Genomic DNA, 20,416 nt, shown 5'->3' with positions numbered 1-20,416 from the left:
AGGTGGGAGATAGGTGAATAGGATTTATTATATTTGGGGCATAAAGTTATTTTTCTTAAATAATAAAATTCTTAAAATAATTAAAAATAAATAATATTTGAATACTGATAAAAAAAAAAAAGAAAATTCCAAATAACAAAGAAATAACAACAATTTTCATTTTTATTATTCATTTTTGTTCATATATTTGAATTTATTTCCACTCTATAATGTGTATTATATATTTAATTTTATTTCATATATTAGATATATTAGTATTTTAGGCATTTTAGTATAGCTTATTATTTTGTGAAATATTTATTAAGGAATGATGGAAAGGAATGAAAAGATACAGAAAAAACGGTACCAAAAAGGAGAGGATAAATAATTAAAAAATAAGTAAATAGAAATTAAATAAGCAAAAGAGTTGTCGTATTATACATTTTAGAATTGTGAAAGTAAATAATTGACAAGATAGGATATATGAATATCTAATTTTATTATTGCGATTCCCCTAGCAAAATTTCTGAATTTTTTTTTTTCCTATCTTATTAGTCATATTCTGACTAGTAATTTAGACGACCAAATGCAGCCAAAGAAATTATAAAAGTCAGAAAGAAACCAAAGTGATTCATTAGTCTCGCTGTATTCTTTTTTTTTTTTTTTTTTTTTTTGCTATTCTATTAGTCTCTTATCTCTCTCCTACTACTAATTCGAATACTGCTATTATAAAAAAAAATTTAAAAAAAATCGGTTAGGCGCTGATCAGTTTGGAAAAAAGTCAAACCGAACCAAACAGCCAAATTTTAATCCAGTTTGTTTTATGAAACGAGTTTTTAGGACCCTTTTTCCAAACTGAACGGAACTGATTATTTCAGTTCGCTTCGGCAGTTTGAACAAAAGCACTGATGCACGGTTTAAAGGAACGACTGGAGTGTTAAAGATTGTCAACGTTTTGGTAATGAGTTGCTGGACACTTGTTAACAAAATTTCATTTTGATTTGTGAGATTGCACTGATTAATAGGTGTAGCTGTGCTAAAATAAACGGGAGGACAAAAAATGCAATGTCTTTCATTTGGGCTTTGGTATTGGGCCAAGTCTCCTCTCTTCTCATGTTGGAGGATCTAGGGCCATGGGTTTTTAAATGGAGAAACCCAAAAGGGGGGAAAAATCATTCCGTGATCTTTTGCTATGCGTTAGACATATTTGTTTTCCCCCTTTTGGATGAGTAAAAGAGTGGGGACAGAAATAACACCCGAAACGTTATCTAAATCATGCCGCAATATCTCTCATTATTTTTTCGTGCCAGTATGTAAGTGATGCTATTACGGAACGCCCTTATTTGTCTAATCTTGTATGTTCCAATAATGATTTGAATTCCTTCCTTTCCTTTCTTAATGCCTCTATCAAACACCATAAAAAAGAAGAAGTCAAGCAATGAAAATACATAGGGTTAATACAATAAAAAATCTAAATTGGTACACTTATGATAAATTTATTAAAGATTAATTTTTTTACTATCAAAAACTCAAAACTAATACATCCGTTACAAATTTATTTTTAAGTTAGTTTTTATCATATTTTATCGTTAAATTATTGAGTTGAATGACACGTAGCAATTATATTTTGGATTCTAGTATGTGATTTTTTATGACCTTAATTCAATTTAACGAAAATTAACGGACGGTAAAATTGTCGCAATTTAGGTTTTTGATTATTAAAAAATTAATTTATAATAAATTTATTGTGTACGTAGTAGCAATTTAAGGTTTTGTAGGGATATTAACCCAAATGGAACGTGGGCGACCATGAGCCACAACCCACGAAACATCCAATTAAAAGACCACGAAAAAACGTCAGAGATCAAGCGGCTAGCATTGAAACCGTGCAGGAAGGGGGTCGGAATGGGTGGGCACGAGGACCTCGATTGACTCGCATTCTTTTTGGGTTCCATTCCACGGCCAAGAAGTCCTTGGGAGTTGGGATTGCATCGAACCTCACGTTCAAGCGACTCCAAAAGCGTCTCACATGGACCCGGGGGGGAAGATGCGCATTCCATGGCACGCTAAAGTCGCCATAAAACGTCTCGATGCCGCACGCCACGCGATGCAGAAAAGAGAGCGTGAATGCTGTGGAACACACGCATCCCCCCGCCCTTATCCTACTCTTATCAAAACCGACGCCAGTTGCTGGCCGGCCAATCCAGAATCTCCACAATATGTGGAACGCCGGCCAGCCCCGACCAAAAATAAAAAAATCAGAAGCCGACCGCTGATTTTGACACCGTAACCATTTTCTAAAAATTTAGAAAAAAAATAAAATTAATTGATATTATCAAACGAAATGGAGAAAAACTGAAGTTTTACTAAGCAAGCCTTTTGTTTATTGAATTAGCCTTGGTCGCGATAAAACTGCCGGTAGACGTCAGGTGATAATTTATCTTGATAAATAAATAATTAGGTCCCCTAATCTTTCCACCCCCGCATTGACTTGAATTTACAAATTGCGTATTCCAAAACGGAGAACAAAAAAGAAAGGAGAAGCTGACCGCGTCAAGGAGGGGACATCGTCTCGATCCCGACACGTGAGACCGTGGATTGGCAACTGGGGCGCGCCTCTTGTTTTCCTTTTTTTATGTCGTGTTTCTTCCACATGAGCCCCGAAACCTTTTTGATCTCGTCAAAAGGTTGTCCTTTTCGGACCCAAGGGAAAAAGGAAAGAAAACTCTCTCTATTTTTCCTTTTTTTTTTTTCCTTTTGTCTTTGCTTTTATCCAACTTTCCACCTGCGCGGCGGCTCTTGTCTTTGTCTTAGCTTTATCTGCCCCGACTTTATGTGATTCTACGATGTACTGTCGACACCCTTTACCTGATAGATGATAGATTCTCGACCACGTGTTTACAGAAGGTTTCGTGGAGAGAGAGGGAGCTACAAGAGTGACTTCGACTTGAAGGAGTCGGGGCGGTTCGACGAGGCTACGTTCCGGCCGGACTTTTTTGTCGGCACCATACAACGTCTATGTGCGGATCAAAAGTGAAGAAACGCTTTAGGTCCTCGTCAATGACTGTCCTAAAATATTCGTTAAACGCTTCAATTAAGGAAATTCTGTCATTCTCGATGCGTCATCTATTGCATTGAACAATGAAGATATATTTTTAATTGGTGTAATTAATAAGGGCCTAGATACACTCCTTAATAGGATTCGATTATCTTTCTCTTTTCTTCTTCTTCTTCTTTTTTTTAAATATTTCTCGAGTGTTTGTGATGTGTTTGTTAAATGATAGAGTTCCGAAGAGGGGACGAGTATTTCTAGAGCTACAGAAAAGTCTTTTGATGGCTCTTCAAACTTTTTTTTGGTTGAAAACAGGAAAAGTTGTGAATTGTAAGAAGAAAGGGGCGAATTTTAAAAGGAAACCAAAGGGGGAAAATTCACAATAGCCGCCATCCCATCTTTATCCATTTTCAGGAGGTTGACCAACTTTCATTATAACCTTTAAAAGCTTCGTTAAATAATAAATAAAAGCTTTTTTTTTCCCTTCTAGATATATGCTGGCTGGCTAGAAAATCTTTGAGCCATAGGAATTGGTAGTGTTGAGAAATAGATGACTACTCATATTATACTTTTCGTTCCATATATGAAGTATGAAGATTTGAAAAGAGGGCAAAGATTGACGAGCCAAAAAAGAGCATGAGAATTTAAAATTTCACTACATCTTCCTCGACCCTCGATTGATTTTAATTTTTAATATAGACTATTTAATTTATAGTCTCGGTGTAACACAAGTATTATGTATTAAATGGTGAATGAGACCTTTCAAAGTTATCCAAAGTAAGAAGCACTGCGAGTCTCGCATCAACTCGAATTCACGATAGCATCCGCGACTTGTGTAGATTTTCTTACGTCTTACTATCTTCTTCATCGTGCATTCTCATAGGAGGACTTGGGGATCAAATCACGAGCCTCGTCCTGGTCTTCTTGTCTCGATTCCTTCGGGATTTGATTAGGCCACGTGCATTGATTTTGTCATCACATTACTTTCACCATCCCTTTCAGGGAAGACTTGCATGCTAGTCTTTCTTATCTTTTCCCTTCATGTTCATCCACTCAATTTCCTTTTAGCGTCTGGCCAAAATCCTTTTTCGCTGCTAATTCCTAAATCAACGAGTGTGGTCACAATAAAATTATCCAAAAATCTATAAAACTATTGTGTGGTAGTTAATTCAATTCATAAAATTTTAATTTGATCAATTTAGTTATAAGCTATTTGACAATTTTCTTATGCAATCCTTTCACCCAATTTTCTTCTTCTTCTTTTTCCCAACTTTCGTTTTCCTGAAAGGGCCGGCATACAATTTTTACCAGCATATAAATAGGTTTAGGATTTTCTGAAAAATATCCTGTATACCTAATTACCATGTACAATTACAAATTAAAGAGGGATTTAGCAAACTCACCCTCCTAATCAATTCCCTTCCTCGAGTGTACAGAACTGTTGCCATTTCATTTAACTCCATTTATTAGAAAACTAGCTAGAAAAAATGTACATTTATTTTCACCGAAAATTAATGATTTGAAAATTATTTTCGAACAAACGATTAGTTGAATCGCTTATAAAAATGAACGAATGAAAAATATTTTCATTATTCACGAAATTATTTAGACATAAATTACTATTGATAATAAAACAATTATTCACTAACTAATTATCCCAAACAACGTAAACAATTCATTTTTTTAAAAATATTTTTCAAACTATTTATTCTTAAAAAATGATGGATAAACGGGCACACGGAGTTCTAAGTACCCATTAACCACATGTCACCGCGAGGGTGGCTGATCTTTCAGCATCAATGAGCTGCTTGGTGCTAAGAAGTAGGTGACTAGTGCCAGAAAAAAAATGCAAGCTTGCAGGTCGACAGACGAAGCAAGTTCTTGGGCATTGACTAGGATAATCGGTGAAAGTTACACGGCCGTGTAACAACCAGGGCAGTATTCATCTGTTGCATTGGACGTAAGCTGGTGTCGAGCGATCTTGGACCTGCACTTTTGCTGGAAATTCGATTCCTGCTAACGTCGTCAAGGTAAGAGCTATTCATACGTAGCTGGCACTTGGCCGGAATTCTCGATTGCGAAAGTTTGAATTGGTCCAACGAGCACGACATCGCACGTGCTGTCATCGCGTGAATCGAGAATCGTGAAGCGCCAGCTCATCATGCCCTCCCTCTTTTTCTTCTTTTGTTTGTTTGCCCGTGAAATAAGAAATGGAAATTCCAATGATTATGCAGAGCAACTTCGCAATTTCCTTCGTTTCTTTTTGAATTTTTGTTCGAAGCGCGTACAAATTGTGAAATTGAGCATCCTGCATTATGGTCCCCGTTGTCAATAAGAGGTTGTATTATTATGAATTAAACATGATTGATCCTCGATAATACAACATTGAAACAATTCGTTCAGCTTGCCAAGTCATGAAATATACACAACCCATTTCTCGCAGCATACAGACATTTTGATATACCTATTTTAAGGAACGTGTTATTTATGTATGGCCGACCAATTTCCTAGCAATTTAATCTTTTACGGGAGGAAAAAGAAGAATTTTCTAATATAATATCAAAGCATTGGGATCACAACTTTTCACCAATTTAAAATACTCGACATTCTCTCACATCATTATGTATATTGATTATTTTCATATACTCCTAAAAACAAAAAAATATATATAAATATATATTTATATATATGTATCAATGCTGGTTGTGGTACATAAAACAGTACATGTTCACATTAACGACTTTTGGTGAAAATTAATAGGTAGATTATGAAAAGGTTTAAGACCAAATTGATATAATTACGAAATTCAGACATGAGTTGACATATATACAGTATGTTTAGAATCTTTTTATGTGTAATTTCCCCTACTATGTATAGGCAGATATTAACGTTGGTAAGTTAGCTTACCGCTTGAAATTGAAACTGGGGAGAGGGGGGGAAGCGTCCTCTGCCAACAACCCCTACTGCTCATAATAGTACAATGTCTCATTCAAATGTTTGGAGGGGCCGAACTTGCAAAAAACGACGCGCCATGTACCCCCAAAAGAAAGAAAGCATCATAGGCCCCGCCATTTTAATGATTCCCCCAAAAAAATTCACTGGCAGTTTTCCTTAAAATTCCGGGATTCTCAATGGTCGTCCTTTTCCATTTCTATGAATTTCGGGGAAACTCCCTCGCTAGTCGAATTTGGTGCCTACGACAGCGACTTCAACACAAAAATACGTAAATAAATAAATAATTTCCCCACATAAATAAAATGCTAGAGAGAGAGGGGGTTGCGTGTCATTCAAATTGACGTCGTCTGCATCGGACGGAAACCAAACGGTGAATTCCATGGCATGATGCGAAGGACTGGTTTCTCTTCGACCTTTCGCCGAAATATCAAACGCTCGTTACCTCGACCAGTCGTTAAAAATAAAAAATTATTTATTATGTCACCGGGTTCCTCACCTCTCTTTTAGACAGTGACAAAAATCATTTGCGTGGAAAAATCTATCAACGATGTCAAAATTCATTTCGCTTTCAAACTAATAAAAAAAAGGATAATGACTATAAATTACAAGTGACGAAACACTTGGAATAATCGCATGTTAAGACTTTCTTATCAATTTATAAATTGAAATTAAACGCGCATCAATTATTAGGATCCAACTCATTGTGCTAAGATAATTTATATTTGGCAATTTCCGAGCTCCAACATCTTAATGAATCGGTCATTGAGATCAAAGTCATCGAACTGAGATAAATTATTATTGCCGTGTGGGTTGAATAAGGGGGTAAAGTAAATTAACAGCAGGGCCTAAAGTCGGAAGAAAAGGTCTTTAATCTCTCTGTTTTTTTTAACTCTCTTACCTTCCGGAACGTTGCCTTTTTACGACCCGATCAAGTCCAAACCGAAGGTGGGAAAAAGTTATTTTTATGTGATGCGAATTGCATTTAGTATGAAACGGTCGGGAACTATATAAGAAAAAGGAAAAACCAAAGGCCTTTGTAATAATAATAAATGCAAGTATTCAAGCGCACGCGTTTTCAAACGTATCTCAGTCTAAAATAGTCTGCAATCACGCGAACGCTCTCCTTATTTTATTTTTGACCTTTTACTCCTTCTCCACCTCCTCCTCCTCCTCCTGCTTCTTCTTCTTCTTCTTCTTCCTGTCAGCTTACCCAATTCCTTCCGAAAGTGTGTTTTTCTTTTTTTTCCTGCAAATTCCTGCTCAGCAAGGCTTTTCTCGAGCTGCATGCTGCAACCCAGATTCGGTTTTCGGTTCCTGATTGAGGCCACCTTGGTTTGAAGCGAGGATGAGGCACAGTGGGCAAGCGAATCGCTGGCAGGATCCGGCTAGAGTGGGATTCTTGTTGGTGGTTTTTACGCTTTGCCAGAGTCTTGGCGCCTGCCGGTGCTTAAACGAAGAAGGTATGTGTTTGGACCTCGCGTGGTGTTGGGTTCAGGTCCACCCTTTTCGTTTGTTTGTCAAGAAAGTGAGGGGAAGTGTTCATTGGTCTGGTTTGCTGGTTTTTGCAGGCTTGGCTCTGTTGAGGGTAAGAGATAAGGTAGTCAGTGACCCTTTTGGAGCTTTGAGAAATTGGAAGGAAGATGATGGAGAAATCGATCCATGCTCGTGGTTTGGCGTCGAGTGTTCTGATGGAAAAGTTGTGGCTTTGTAAGTCATCTTCTCTCTACTGAAGATCTTGCGGTTGGCTATGTAGTTTTGCTGGGCTCGAATTTTTCTTGACTCGGAACATTTGGAATTGCTTAGATGATTGGCGTTAGTTGATTGCTCGTTGACTCTTGATCTCCACGGAATTAGAGAGAGTTCGCTGCTCGGTTCTTTTCGGTTTATCTGGTGTTCCGGTCCGATCTATATCCAATCAAGATCCTCGAGTTTATGAGTGGAGTATCTATGCCAGAATATACTACAAATGATGGATGTCGGTCTAGTTCTTGGAATTGCTTATGGAGTCTACGTTGATACCATCATTCATAATGAACTGCCCAATAAACAGCACAATGGATACGATTATGGCCATGGCAAGCGAGTAGTTTAAGGCATGCGTGTTGGTTAGCTTGATCAACCTAAGTGTGACATTAAGTTGCAAGAATTGTTGTGACACGAGTCAGTGTTGAAGAAAGAGGATTTCACTCGGTTGACTTTGCTTTAAGCATGAAGGCGTATGTATATTGATTTAGTCTCTGTCTTGGAAAATCAAACTATTCTTGTTCAGAGAGGCTTTATGTGTTTCCGCCGCCTATTTCATTGATGAGAAAACTCAACTAGTCCCCTATGATTATCTTTGATCATATCAATTACTTGATTCTCTTTTGCTTTTTGGAGAAATTCTCTCATTAATTATGTGACACTTTGGAAGGTTTGGAACTGGTATACATGCCTGTCATTTCTGATGATCAATGCAATAAAACTTGTAGGAACTTAAGAGATCTTTGTCTCGGAGGAACTCTGGCACCTGAGATTGGAAACCTGGTTCACATTAAAGCTATGTAAGTTAAAGTCATGTAACGGGGTAGTTTTTTATCATCATTTCCTGCATTCATCTCTCTTTAGTCTTTAGTGATGTCTTCTCTCTAATTCCATTGCAGAAATCTGCGTAACAACACTTTCTCTGGAGTCATTCCAGAAGCAATTGGTGAATTAAAGGAGCTGGAGGTGTTGGATTTGGGATACAATAACTTCAGTGGGCCACTCCCATATAAGCTTGGAAATAATTTTTCGCTTGCAATCCTGTATGTTCCTTTTTTTCCCCTTTCTTTTGCTAGTAGTGACAAATCTTGTTTGTGCTAATGAAGTCACATAAGCTTAATTTCCTGTTTGGCTTGCAGCCTTGTGGACAACAATGAGCTTCTAACTGCATCCTCTCCTGAAATCCAAGAGTTCACTTTGGCTTCTGAATCTCAAGTAGATGAGAACCTTCTGTCAATTGCCGCAAACAAATTAGCTTGCAAAATGAGATGCAATGCATGGTATGTAGTTGAAAATTTAGTTTCTTGGTATAAACTTGAGCTCAATTTCAGGTTTATTTGTGAGGCAAGAGTAGCTTCAAAATTTAGAGGATGTCTAGTATATGTCAATCTTAATCTTATTACACTTCCCAAAATAATAGATTTTACTTGGACCAGCCACCTGAATGTGTTATAATAGCAAAGCCCTTCCAATGTTAAAAGCTATTTCTTCTAAAAGATGCAAAGTGTTAGGATTTTTTAGAATTCTTCTATTCCCTTTGTTGCGGGAGGGCAAATGTGGTACAATTTTCCGGATATTCAACTATCTTTTGGAAGCCGCTCAGATGATTAAGAGATCCATAAGGAAAAAGGACTATTTGAAATCCCATTGCTTCAATTGATATATAATGAAAAAAAAATAAAAATACTTCTTCTCTATTATACGGAACTTTAGGTGGTTCATGTAAAAATACTGAGGCTACAAGGAATATGTAAACAGTGCTTCCATAAGTTCGATCATGAAGGCTTTGTGTTTTTGGCAGGAAAGTGGAACAAACAAGCAATGTCATTCACAGCAGAGTTCTTACTGTCACCCTGGGCAGCCCACAAAGAAGACATGGATACCATCCATTCCACCGACAGCACCTAACAAAAAAGGTCGCATGCCACCGGAATCACCAAGACAAGAAGTCCGATCCAGATCCCCACCCCAGGCCCCAACCCCAAGCCCACCCACGAACTCATCTGCATCTCCAGCTCCTGAGTTAACAAATATTTCACCACCACCAAAAGCAAAGTCAAGTCATCCAGCAATCATTGGTGGAGTGGTTGGAGGCTCGTCTTTTGTCTTGATTACCATCCTCGGTGTGTATCTTTGCAAAAGCAATAAGGTGGCCACTGTCAAACCTTGGGCCACAGGTTTAAGCGGACAGCTGCAGAAGGCATTTGTTACTGGTAATTATAAAATATTTTAACTGAAGATGTAATTATTTTGCATATTAGAATACTGAGCATGCTGGAGATGTGCAGGGATCACTATTTAGTGTTGAATAATGCTAGACGTGTTAAGACTCAATTAATACATTAATTTACTAAATGATCTGACTGCTACCTGTTGGGTGTTTAAATGGCCCGTTAATTTGAATAGTCACCTAAGAAGTACCACATCACTTGGTGGACCCATTCAGCAGATAAGTCTTATTATCTCTAGCTTGCTCTTTAGCGATAAGTAATCAATTGTTCTAGGGCTCAATGATGAACCAAATTTGTCACTTGTTTTCTTTGAAATGATTATACTTTGATGGCTTAGTTAAAAAAAGTAGTCTTTGGTTTCTTTGAGCTGTTGTTTAAGCATGGGTAACCCACTGGGTCAAAAAGGTATTACAAACTCCTCAAGGGACTCTGCTTGGGCCAAAAGTGTCATGCTCTGGTTTCACCTTTGAGTAAATTACAAAGTATTTTTGAGTCTCTTCGATTGTCGTAGTTGTCATTGATGTTACTGCTCTATTCATGTTGTTTACTGTCCTCTAGCTTACTCTACTGAATGTCAAGGGATATTGCTCTGAAACCCCTTTGATGAAAATGCCTGTACATCGTGTGCTTTCACAATATTCCATTGCTATGACTTGCAGAGCGAGCATAGATCTATAACGCCATGTGGAACTTTTACCTGACATGATGATATTCTCCCATAATAATATAAATTAAATATGAAAAGTAGCATTGGAAAATGTGAGCTACCTCGTCACTTAGTTCATTGTACATTGTTTCACCCATTTTTTAAAGAAACGGGAGCAAAACTGAAATAATGGGTCTGTGAATACATCAAACTCATGACAAGGGGTATCAGAGAGCACGTTTCCTTAGGTTACCAGCATCTGAGGACATCCTTCTTTTGCCTTCATATGTGGAATTTACTGTCAAGCTCCTTCTAAGCTGAAAAGATGGCAGATCTTGATTGTTTTTCATCCCTAAATTTTATCCCTATTTCTACTCCCCAGCTTTATGTATGCATAATGTTTTCTCCTGGCCAGAACTAATTTCAGCGTTGTTTACTGAAGATTTTTACCTGCATTCCAGGTGTACCAAAGCTGAAGAGAGCAGAGGTTGAAGCAGCATGTGAAGATTTCAGCAATGTGGTCGGTTCTTCCTCCATTGGCACAATTTATAAAGGAACTTTATCAAGTGGTGTGGAAATTGCTGTGGCATCTGTTGGAGGAAAATCAGCGAAGGATTGGTCAAAGAATTTAGAAGCTCAGTTCAGAAATATGGTAATTAGAGACACAGTTAAGAACTTGGGACTACAGTTTGCCTTTCCAGTTAAACGGATCAAATGACTTTTTCTTCTGATGATGCTTGTAGATTGGCACTCTATCAAAAGGAAATCACAAGAATTTCGTCAATCTTCTCGGATACTGCGAGGAAGAGGAACCATTTACCAGGATGATGGTTTTTGAATACGCTCCCAATGGGACTCTCTTTGAGCATTTACATAGTAAGTATTGACATATCATTTCATATCGTATCTATGGAATCATTCATTCACTCATGCTTCACAAGTGATGGTTTTGCAAAAGGACCATGTCTTTCATCTGGAAATGACAATATAACTAGTTGAAAGATGAAAAAATCTATTATGATTTGTGCATAATGTAGGCCCAACTGAATTTGCCCTCAAGCATCACTTCTGGCTGCTAATTATTGAGGGGGATGTTCATAAATGATAGCAACTTTTAGTCATTACTCAGTTTAATGCATCGGAGATTTCTATTCTTTAATATACTTGAAGACAATGACATGTAAATATTATACATAATAATGCATAAAATCCATCTCTTATACCTCTTTCTTCCTTTTTCTGCAGTTAAAGAATCTGAGCACCTAGACTGGGGAATGAGGCTGAGAATTGCAATGGGCATGGCATATTGCCTCGAGCACATGCATTTGATGAACCCACCAATGGTGCACAAGAATTTGAACTCTTCAGCTGTCACCCTTACTGAAGATTACGCCGCCAAGATCTGTGACTTCAATTTCTGGAACCAAATGGCTGCAGCCGAGATTGAACAATCTGGAATAGACCTCTTAAACACTGCTTCTGCATCACGAGGGCCAGAGAGCAATGTTTACAGCTTCGGCGTAATACTGTTTGAAATGGTAACTGGTAGGCTTCCATATTCTGTAGATAATGGTTCCGTTGAAGATTGGGCTTCAGATTATTTGAAGGAGAACAACCTCTAAGGGAAATGGTGGATCCAAGTCTCGATTCTTTTCAAGAGGAACAGGTGGATAGAATTGGACAAGTGATAAAATCGTGCGTCCACCCTGATCCAAGAAGTAGACCACCAATGAGAGAAGTGGCGGCAATGTTGTGGGACATAACTGGAATCACTCGTGATGGGGCAACCCCGAAAATTTCTCCTCTTTGGTGGGCAGAACTCGAGGTTCTATCTACTGATGCAAACTAAAACTGTAAGTACAAGCTCAAGCTTTTCTTGTTTGCTTTGTATCTGAAGAAAGGTGACGACGAAACACATGCCTTGTATATATGAGGTAGAAGAATTAGGTTTGTCGTCTCATTTTGTTGTTGTTCGTGCTCTTCATGTGGCTGTGTTGAAGCACATACCAGAAGCACAAAGATCTAAAGAATTCTGAGTAAAGTTTGCCTTTTCTGAGCACTGTGTTGCTCTCTTTCTAGCCTTCACCTTTAGCTGCAACTGCTGATCTTGTGAGGGCAGCGCTGGTGTTGATTCTTTCCTTTTTCTTGCATCCGGTTGGTGTTGTCTCAACTGGGGTTGGACCCAAAGGATGGAGGAACAATCAGTTACCATCACCGCATCAAAGCTATAATAAACCTTAGAAAGCAAAATCAAAGGAGAATCCAATGAACTTCGCAGCACGGTGTCAATTAGTAACTTTTGTTATTTTGTTGATTTGGAATCACATTGTGTGATCATCGCCACCAAAAATGATCTCCGGCCTTTGAACTTGAGGTGGCCAAAACGATAAATACTCGGACATTTGTACCCATCCCTGCATTTTTATTAGACAAGCGATTTCTAGGATTCCTCAAACCTCCTTGTCACATGCAGGAGACTCTTTCTTGGCCACCCCATGAAGGACTCCTAGTAACTAGTAAGCACGTATTCTTAAACTGAAAGCAAAAGGCATCGTTTGTTGCATTACACTAGCCTTGCTCTCTCCAGTAATATCTCAAACGGTTCTGAGCTCTTAGCATGTAAAGGAACCGAATTTTTCTTACACTGAACTTGATAGGAAAAACAAGCAGTTCCCATTTCATACTGTGGATGACTTCAATGCCATCTTGATCCAGTAGGCAATCAGGGATGCTCTTAGTCAAACCCAAATAGATAGATGAAGCTGTGAGATGCTTAAACCTACAGGTGCAGTCCAACAATTATATCGCAGTACGCTCAATATGTGGACTTTTTCCCTTTTGCTGTCCTGGACGGGTGTCGACATTCTGGGTTGGCAAGTTTATTTGGCAAATCCGATAGTGAAACAAGTTTACCCAAATTTAATTTATATTACACGACTGACAAAATTATAGTGCTCTTCAATGACACGACTTTACAGGATTACGAAATCCAAATATCACATGTGAATATGAATTACCAACCCACGTTTCGTGTTTAATTAGTCAGGACTAGGCATGTGCGAGAAAAACCTGATATCCAGCCGAAGACGTACCGTAGAGACGACCGAAACCCTGACGAGCAAACCATACCCATTACAGCAAAAACTATCGTTGATAGTGGGCTGCATGTAATGGCTTAAAAAAATTCAAATGCTTCCCATGTAATGTGACATAGTTGCTCCCACGACTTCCCAAGACCCCGCCAAATCAACCGTCTAGCAAACTATATAAATCTCTCCAGTTTCCTTGAGACTTGCAACATATCTTCTTATTTAACACAAACAAGAAACTCCTCTCCAGCAGGGAAGGATGGCTTACACCAAGCTCACCATCATGCTGTCCTCCCTCATCCTCTTCCAACTAGCTTCGATCTCCTCCGCGTCGGCGACCTACGAGAATGTCCCCAAAAAGACCGTCCCCAAGCCCGTGGAGGTCGTCGTGGAGGGCATGGTCTACTGCCAGAGCTGCAAGTACTTCGGCACGTGGTCCCTGGACGAGGCGAAGCCCGTCGGCTCGGCCAAGGTCAGCGTCGTTTGCAAGAACTACAAGAACCGCGTCACCTACTACAAGACCTTCCAGACCGAGGCGAGCGGCTACTTCTACGCCGAGCTCAAGGGCTACGAGATGAGCCACCCCGTCCTGGACCACCCGCTCCACGCTTGCCGCGTCAAGCTGGTCTCGTCGCCCCTCGAGGGATGCAACCTCTTGTCCAACATCAACTACGGGATGTACGGGGCCCCGCTCCGCTACGAGGACAAAACGCTGTACAGGAAGGAGTCCGAGGCGGTCGTCTATGCCGCGGGGCCGTTGGCTTTCCGCCCCTCGTATTGCCCTCCGGAAGAGACGCACGCTTGAGTTTGATCTTTAGCAATTCTCTACGTCTTCTCATCGCCACTTTCTTTCAATTTAGCCTCTGTACTGTACTTATGGTGAAGATGCAACTGTGTTCTGACATGCGTCCCAGGGCGTTTTGTTTTGTTCTGTTTTGGCTGCTGTATTACTGAACGAATCATACACATGGAAGAAAAATTTATCTATCCTTACATATGTGCTCCCCTTTAACTTCTTCATCTTTCTTTAATATGGGAAAAGTACCAAAAAAGTTACTAAATCTAGTACATTGATACTAATTCAGTTTTAAATATTTCAATTGAACTAATTTAGTTCTAAACATCGCCAATGGCTCGGCGGTGGCTGAAGGAGGGAAAAAGAAAAAATAAAATAAAGAAAAGAAGAGAAAAGGGGTAAAAAGAAAAAAAAAAAGGAAAAAGAAAAGAAAAGAAAAATAAGGAAATGTAAATAGTGGTTGGTAATTAAAGGGTCCATTTGTTTTGAGAAAAACATTTTCCTCATTTTTTGCATTTGGTTCGCTTAGGAAAATGAATTAGCTGATTTTTTTTTTTTTGTACCAAAGCTTTAATTTAGGAAAATAATTTCCTCTTTGAAACAATGGGAGAACGTTTTCCAAAATATGACTATTGGTTTTCGACCTAAAACTTTATGCTTAGGCCAGAAACCCCAACATTGGTTCTTGGATTCGGCATTCAAAACCAGGTCTCTGACAGTCATGCCTAGGTCCATTGGGGCCAAGCTCGAGATCCCAACGCCCGCGCCTAGGTCCATCGAGGCCGAGGCCAAAACCCTAGTGCCCATACTCAATGCTCCAGCATTCATGCATGGATCCATAAAAGCCATGCTCAAGTCCCTATCGCTCAAGCTCTTGTCCCGTCAAGCCCAACTCCACAAAGGCCATGCACGGGTTTTGGGCACTCTGGCTCGGGTCCTCAGTTAATGAAATGCTTGTTCTACAAAAATATTCAAAAAAAAAATCAAATTTTTATTATTTTTATTTTTAAAAATCAGATTTTTTTGTTTTCCTTTCTCCCTTGTCCACTTTGCTAATTACTAGGTCAGCAATCAACCCCGAGTGAGCTTGAGCCTCATGTAGGGTTGGCAAGCTTGAGTTTGCTTGAGGCATCACCAAAGTTCGGTGAGTTGCGATAAGCTTGACCTTGTTGACCTTGAGCAAGGCTCGAGCTTGTCGTGACTTGCAAGGCCTCAAGCCTTGTCGGCCCAATGGCAAGGCTTGACCTCACCAAATCTAGGGAGGTGGAGCCTTGCCCGAGAAATCTAGTGAGCTCGAGCTCACCCGTGGCCTATCTTCGATCGTAGCCATGGCCAACAATTAGTCAAGGAAGAAGCAAAAAAATTAATAAAATAATAAACAAAAATAATTCTAAAAATATAATTTTTTTTTGATAATTTTTCCCATCAAATTTTCTTACCAAATGATGAAAAATACTTTCCGGGTCTTTTTCAGGTTTCAGTCAAACACCGAAAAATAAAGTCATTTTCCTCAAAAAAAAAATTCAGAAATGATACATTTTCTTCGAGGCAGACAAACCCCAAAAGTGCGTAGAAAGGCAACTTAGATTTTAAATCATATTTGAAAAATCACACTTGAAAAAGGACTTTTGCTATTTAAAAATAAAAAGATTAACTCAAATCTTTTGTTGGATGATGACCAAGGCCTCAAACTGCTAGCGAGCTAGATTCGGCACTAGCAACTATCGCTTAAGGTCGCTTGAACTCAATCGAGGCCACTTCGGGTCACGTGACCTCGGCAAGAGGTTACTAGCGATTAGATTTGGGGTCATCGGTGGACAATGGAAAGGGCAATTTTAGATTTTTGAAAATTTAATGAGAGCAAAATTAAAAGAAAAAAATGTATTAGCATTGCGAAAATGCTAGAGTCCAAAAAATCCTACGAACCTGTCCTGAGCTAAGAGACTTTGGATATATAATGCATTTCCCCAAAACTATTCGAATTTTTTTTCGATCCGTAGGTATTTGGCTAAGGGTGTTTTGGCAAAGTGGTTGCCATTAAACCCTAGCCTTGCAGTCCAACAATTATGTGGCAGTTCATTCTATTTGTGTGAAGTTTGTTTCAGCTGACCTGAATAAATGTCAGTGGATTTGAATTATAAAAAGCAAAAGATCACCTTTCCAAAGTAGTTGTTGAAAGAGCAAATGACATTCTTGTTTAGCGATTTCTGATATTATCGAATGAGATTATTCGACAAATCAAAGACCAACACAAAATCAAACATATCGAATAAATAAACCTAAGTTTTAATAAAATTAAAAATCTCTAATATTACACATGAACACAAGTTGCCAATCCATGTTTAGCATTTGATTAGTCGAGGGATCTGGCTAAATGATCAAATATCGACCCTACATATAATTATGATAGACGAATCATTTGCGAGAAAACTCCTTGGATCAAGTGTTTAAAGAATAAGGTTCCAGGTGTCAACGACCGAAACTTCGACATGCAAATCATATCCATAAAAGCAAACGCTATCATTGAGAGTGGGCTTCATGTAATGCATTAAAAAAATGCGAGTGCTTCCCATGTAACACAACAACGTGGTTGGCACGACCCCCTCAGTCAGCCGACTGGCAAAAACTATATAAAGCTCTCCAATTTCCTTGACAATAAACTCACCTGGACAACTTGTCTTCTTGTCTAACGCAAACGAGAAACTCCTCTCCAACAGAGAAGGATGGCCTACACCAAGCTCACCATCATGCTGTCCTCCCTCATCATCCTCCAGCTAGTGTCAATCTCCTCGGCATCGGCGACTAACAAGACCGTCCCCAAGGCCGTGGAGGTCGTCGTGGAGGGCATGGTCTTCTGCCAGAGCTGCAAGTACTTCGGCACGTGGTCCCTGGACGAGGCGAAGCCCGTTGGCTCCGCCAAGGTCAGCGTCGTCTGCAAGAACTACAAGAACCGCGTCACCTACTACAAGACCTTCCAGACCGAGGCGAGCGGCTACTTCTACGCCGAGCTCAAGGGCTATGAGATGAGCAACCCCATCCTGGACCACCCGCTCCACGCTTGCCACGTCAAGCTCGTCTCGTCGCCCCTCGAGGGATGCAACCTTTTGTCCAACATCAACTACGGGATGTACGGGGGCCCGCTCCGCTATGAGGACAAGACGCTGTACAGGAAGGAGTACGAGGTGGTCGTCTATGCCGCGGGGCCATTGGCTTTCCGCCCCTCGTATTGCCCTCCGGAAGAGACGCACGCTTGATCAATTAACGAGTTGGTTCTTCTCAAGAGAAGAGTTTCTACGACTTCTCGTCATCACTTTCTTTCAATTTAGCCTTTGTACTTATGGTGAAGATGCGAGTGTGTTCTGACATGCGTCCCAAGGCGATTTGTTTTGTTCTGTTTTAGCTGCTGTATTGCTGAACGAATCATGCACATGTTTCTTTCTAGACATACGGAAGAAAAATTTATCTTACATACGTCCTTCCTTTAATTTCTCCATTCTTCTTCAACTTCTTGCCCATTAGAGTGTTCAAATTACTGAGAAAAGTGTCATCCAGTAAACATGATGGCACAGTTTAAATATATATCGGCTAAATAAAAGAACTTTGATGCATACAAACTAATGAATGGTCCATTGCAAATGCTTGAAAAGGTAAGAGTAAGCGGCTTCAGGTCGGATGTAAAGAGTCTCGAAAAGAGGAAACCGGAAGCATCGGGGCATGTCGGTGAACCGGGAAGGCAGAGACAACCAGACTCCAGTGGCCCCGCGCCGCAGCATCTTTGTAGCGTAGCATCAGATCCTTCACACCATACACGGAAATCTCGAGTAGCGGTACCTTCATAGCCACCTGCGGTTCGACATGATTTCTGCAACCGCAAAGTTTTGATTAATGGCGGATTCAGACAAAAGACCATAAAAGTGTCAACTGACCACATGTCGTTGATTGGGGGTGCAGACATCCAAGCTGGAGATGCGGGGTCCGCGGAGTGGATAGACGAGGGACGTAGAGGTTGTGGTGGTAGGCCGCCGCAGAGCCGCCACAGCCTGTGCCGGCTTGGCAATATGCTTACCCTCCGTCACTTGCGCCGGTGAGTCACCGGCAGCAGTCCTGCTCCCACCACCATCCTACGCACCCTCGCCTCATAAATCCTTAGGGGATACACACCCGGCATGAGTCAAGAGACAAGTTCTTATTGGAGATAATAACATAAATGACCCATAAATTTTGACTTCACGTGCAATGTGATAAATGGGTTTGTAATTTATACAATATAGTCCTTGAACTTAACTCAATGTACAATACGGTACTTAAACTTTTAATATATATAATGTAGTCCATATACATTTTGTACACATTCAACTTAGTTCCAAAATTATATAAAAAACATTTAATATTGTCATTCTATTAATTCAAGTTTATGGATAAGATCGAACATTTTCATATTGTTTAGAAACTAAACTAGACATGTATAAAAAATTTAGGGATTATATTGAATATCTTGAAAGTTCCAGAACCACATTATACATTAAGCTATAAAGTTCGGAGATCACATTGTATAATTAGACTAAAACTTTGAAACAATTTGTGTCATTTTCCCAAATTTATCCACAAAATTGATTTATAAAGTGGTCGCTATTTCTCAGTCAGTGCTTCAAGTATTACAAGTATATATCTAAGTTGCGATGTCTCGTGAGCTCAGTTTTGGAATACAAATAGCAAAAGTTCACAAACCAAATTACTTCCTTGCATGCATTCGGAATGGTGTGTTGACATGATATTACGTCTAAATCACTAATAACATGAACGTATCATCGCAGCCTCCGCAATAGAGCGTCATGGCAATTGGAGATGGGATACTCCAATCCCTTCATTGTCGGCAACAACCGATAGAAGTTTAAGAAAACACGTCCCTCGTCCCTGTGTTCATTGTGAACAACGCATCCCGACGCTATCTCCCTTGTAGCCTTCATCTCAATCCTCGTCACCGCCTAGTCGAAGTTGTCTAACTGCGTCCCCATCGACAACATGCTTGAAATCACAAACATCATGTCATCGAGCCCCGACCCCAATGTCACGAACATAGCGCCGGCCACTAAGTCCTCTACCCTTGAGGTGGAACTGGGGTAGGGAAAGAGGTCATCCTCAATTCTAAGTGACGATAACAAAGTCGGTTACGCATTATTATTATTATTTTCCCACCAAATTGTTCTTACTTTTGAAAAGAAGGAAGAAAAAAGTCAAATCATCAAGACTCTCTCTCTCCCTCTCCATCTCTCACTATCTTTCTCTCTATCTCTCACTAGAGGAAGTGACAAGTGAGATGACGGAACGTGCTAATAGCTTTCTTTTCAGGCCTTCTCAAGTTGGATGAACAGTGGGAACCCCCCTTTGTCAAGCTACAGCGCATCATAACTCCACCCACCCCAAATGCTTAAACCCCCTCCTTTGTGATTTCTAATCATGCCATATTGGGCCGGCCCATTTATCTCCCATGACGGGACACTCCACTAGCTCTCCCGCGGCGCGTGTGCCGCACGGCCCAATCAGGTGCACCCCCCATCAGGCGGGCGGGTCCCCCGCTAGTTCGGCTCTCGCGCGGGGCCCCCGCCCCGCGCGTGGGAAAGTGTTGCCCTCAGTTGATTTCGTTTTGGAAAACGACAGGCAAAAATGCAAGTGGGTTATTGGCCCAAACCCTTTTTTTTTTTTTGAGGAATGAGAGGGTTTTATTCATCATTTCAGCCACATTTTCCCTTTCCACTTAATTGTTGAAGTGACGATTTTCTTTCTTTTTCTCTTTTTTTTTTCTCGAATCATGGTTACATAATACTTCCCCTTCCTCGAAATTAAATTAATTTCACACCTACTCATTTATAGAATGCCATATAAATTATTTTCCTCTTCAATTGGATATTTTTAATGTAACCATTA

The 20,416-nt window shown here is 39.9% G+C and overlaps 3 protein-coding genes across 3 annotated transcripts; all 3 read left to right on the top strand.

Moving 5' to 3' along the window:
- The first annotated feature begins 7,061 nt into the window (after positions 1-7,061).
- LOC104455910 (probable inactive receptor-like protein kinase At3g56050) lies at positions 7,062-12,684 on the top strand. The gene is given in 11 exon segments (XM_018859705.2): positions 7,062-7,446; positions 7,555-7,693; positions 8,458-8,529; positions 8,629-8,772; positions 8,869-9,009; positions 9,531-9,699; positions 9,702-9,942; positions 11,068-11,258; positions 11,350-11,482; positions 11,852-12,208; positions 12,211-12,684. Coding segments are annotated over 11 exon segments (1,947 nt in total). The 5' UTR covers positions 7,062-7,331; the 3' UTR covers positions 12,456-12,684.
- A 1,222-nt stretch (positions 12,685-13,906) lies between these two features.
- Positions 13,907-14,659, top strand: LOC104431690 (non-classical arabinogalactan protein 30-like). The gene has a single exon (XM_039318215.1). The coding sequence runs from the start codon at positions 13,955-13,957 to the stop codon at positions 14,498-14,500; it is 546 nt and encodes a 181-aa protein (XP_039174149.1). The 5' UTR covers positions 13,907-13,954; the 3' UTR covers positions 14,501-14,659.
- Positions 14,660-17,163: 2,504 nt separating this feature from the next.
- Positions 17,164-17,962, top strand: LOC104454413 (non-classical arabinogalactan protein 30). The gene has a single exon (XM_010069252.3). The coding sequence runs from the start codon at positions 17,215-17,217 to the stop codon at positions 17,743-17,745; it is 531 nt and encodes a 176-aa protein (XP_010067554.2). The 5' UTR covers positions 17,164-17,214; the 3' UTR covers positions 17,746-17,962.
- The last annotated feature ends 2,454 nt before the right edge of the window (positions 17,963-20,416 follow it).

The sequence above is a fragment of the Eucalyptus grandis genome, chromosome 7 (assembly GCF_016545825.1).
Source record: "Eucalyptus grandis isolate ANBG69807.140 chromosome 7, ASM1654582v1, whole genome shotgun sequence".
In the NCBI taxonomy this organism is placed as follows: domain Eukaryota; kingdom Viridiplantae; phylum Streptophyta; class Magnoliopsida; order Myrtales; family Myrtaceae; genus Eucalyptus; species Eucalyptus grandis.
This window is presented reverse-complemented; position numbering and strand designations above follow the sequence as displayed.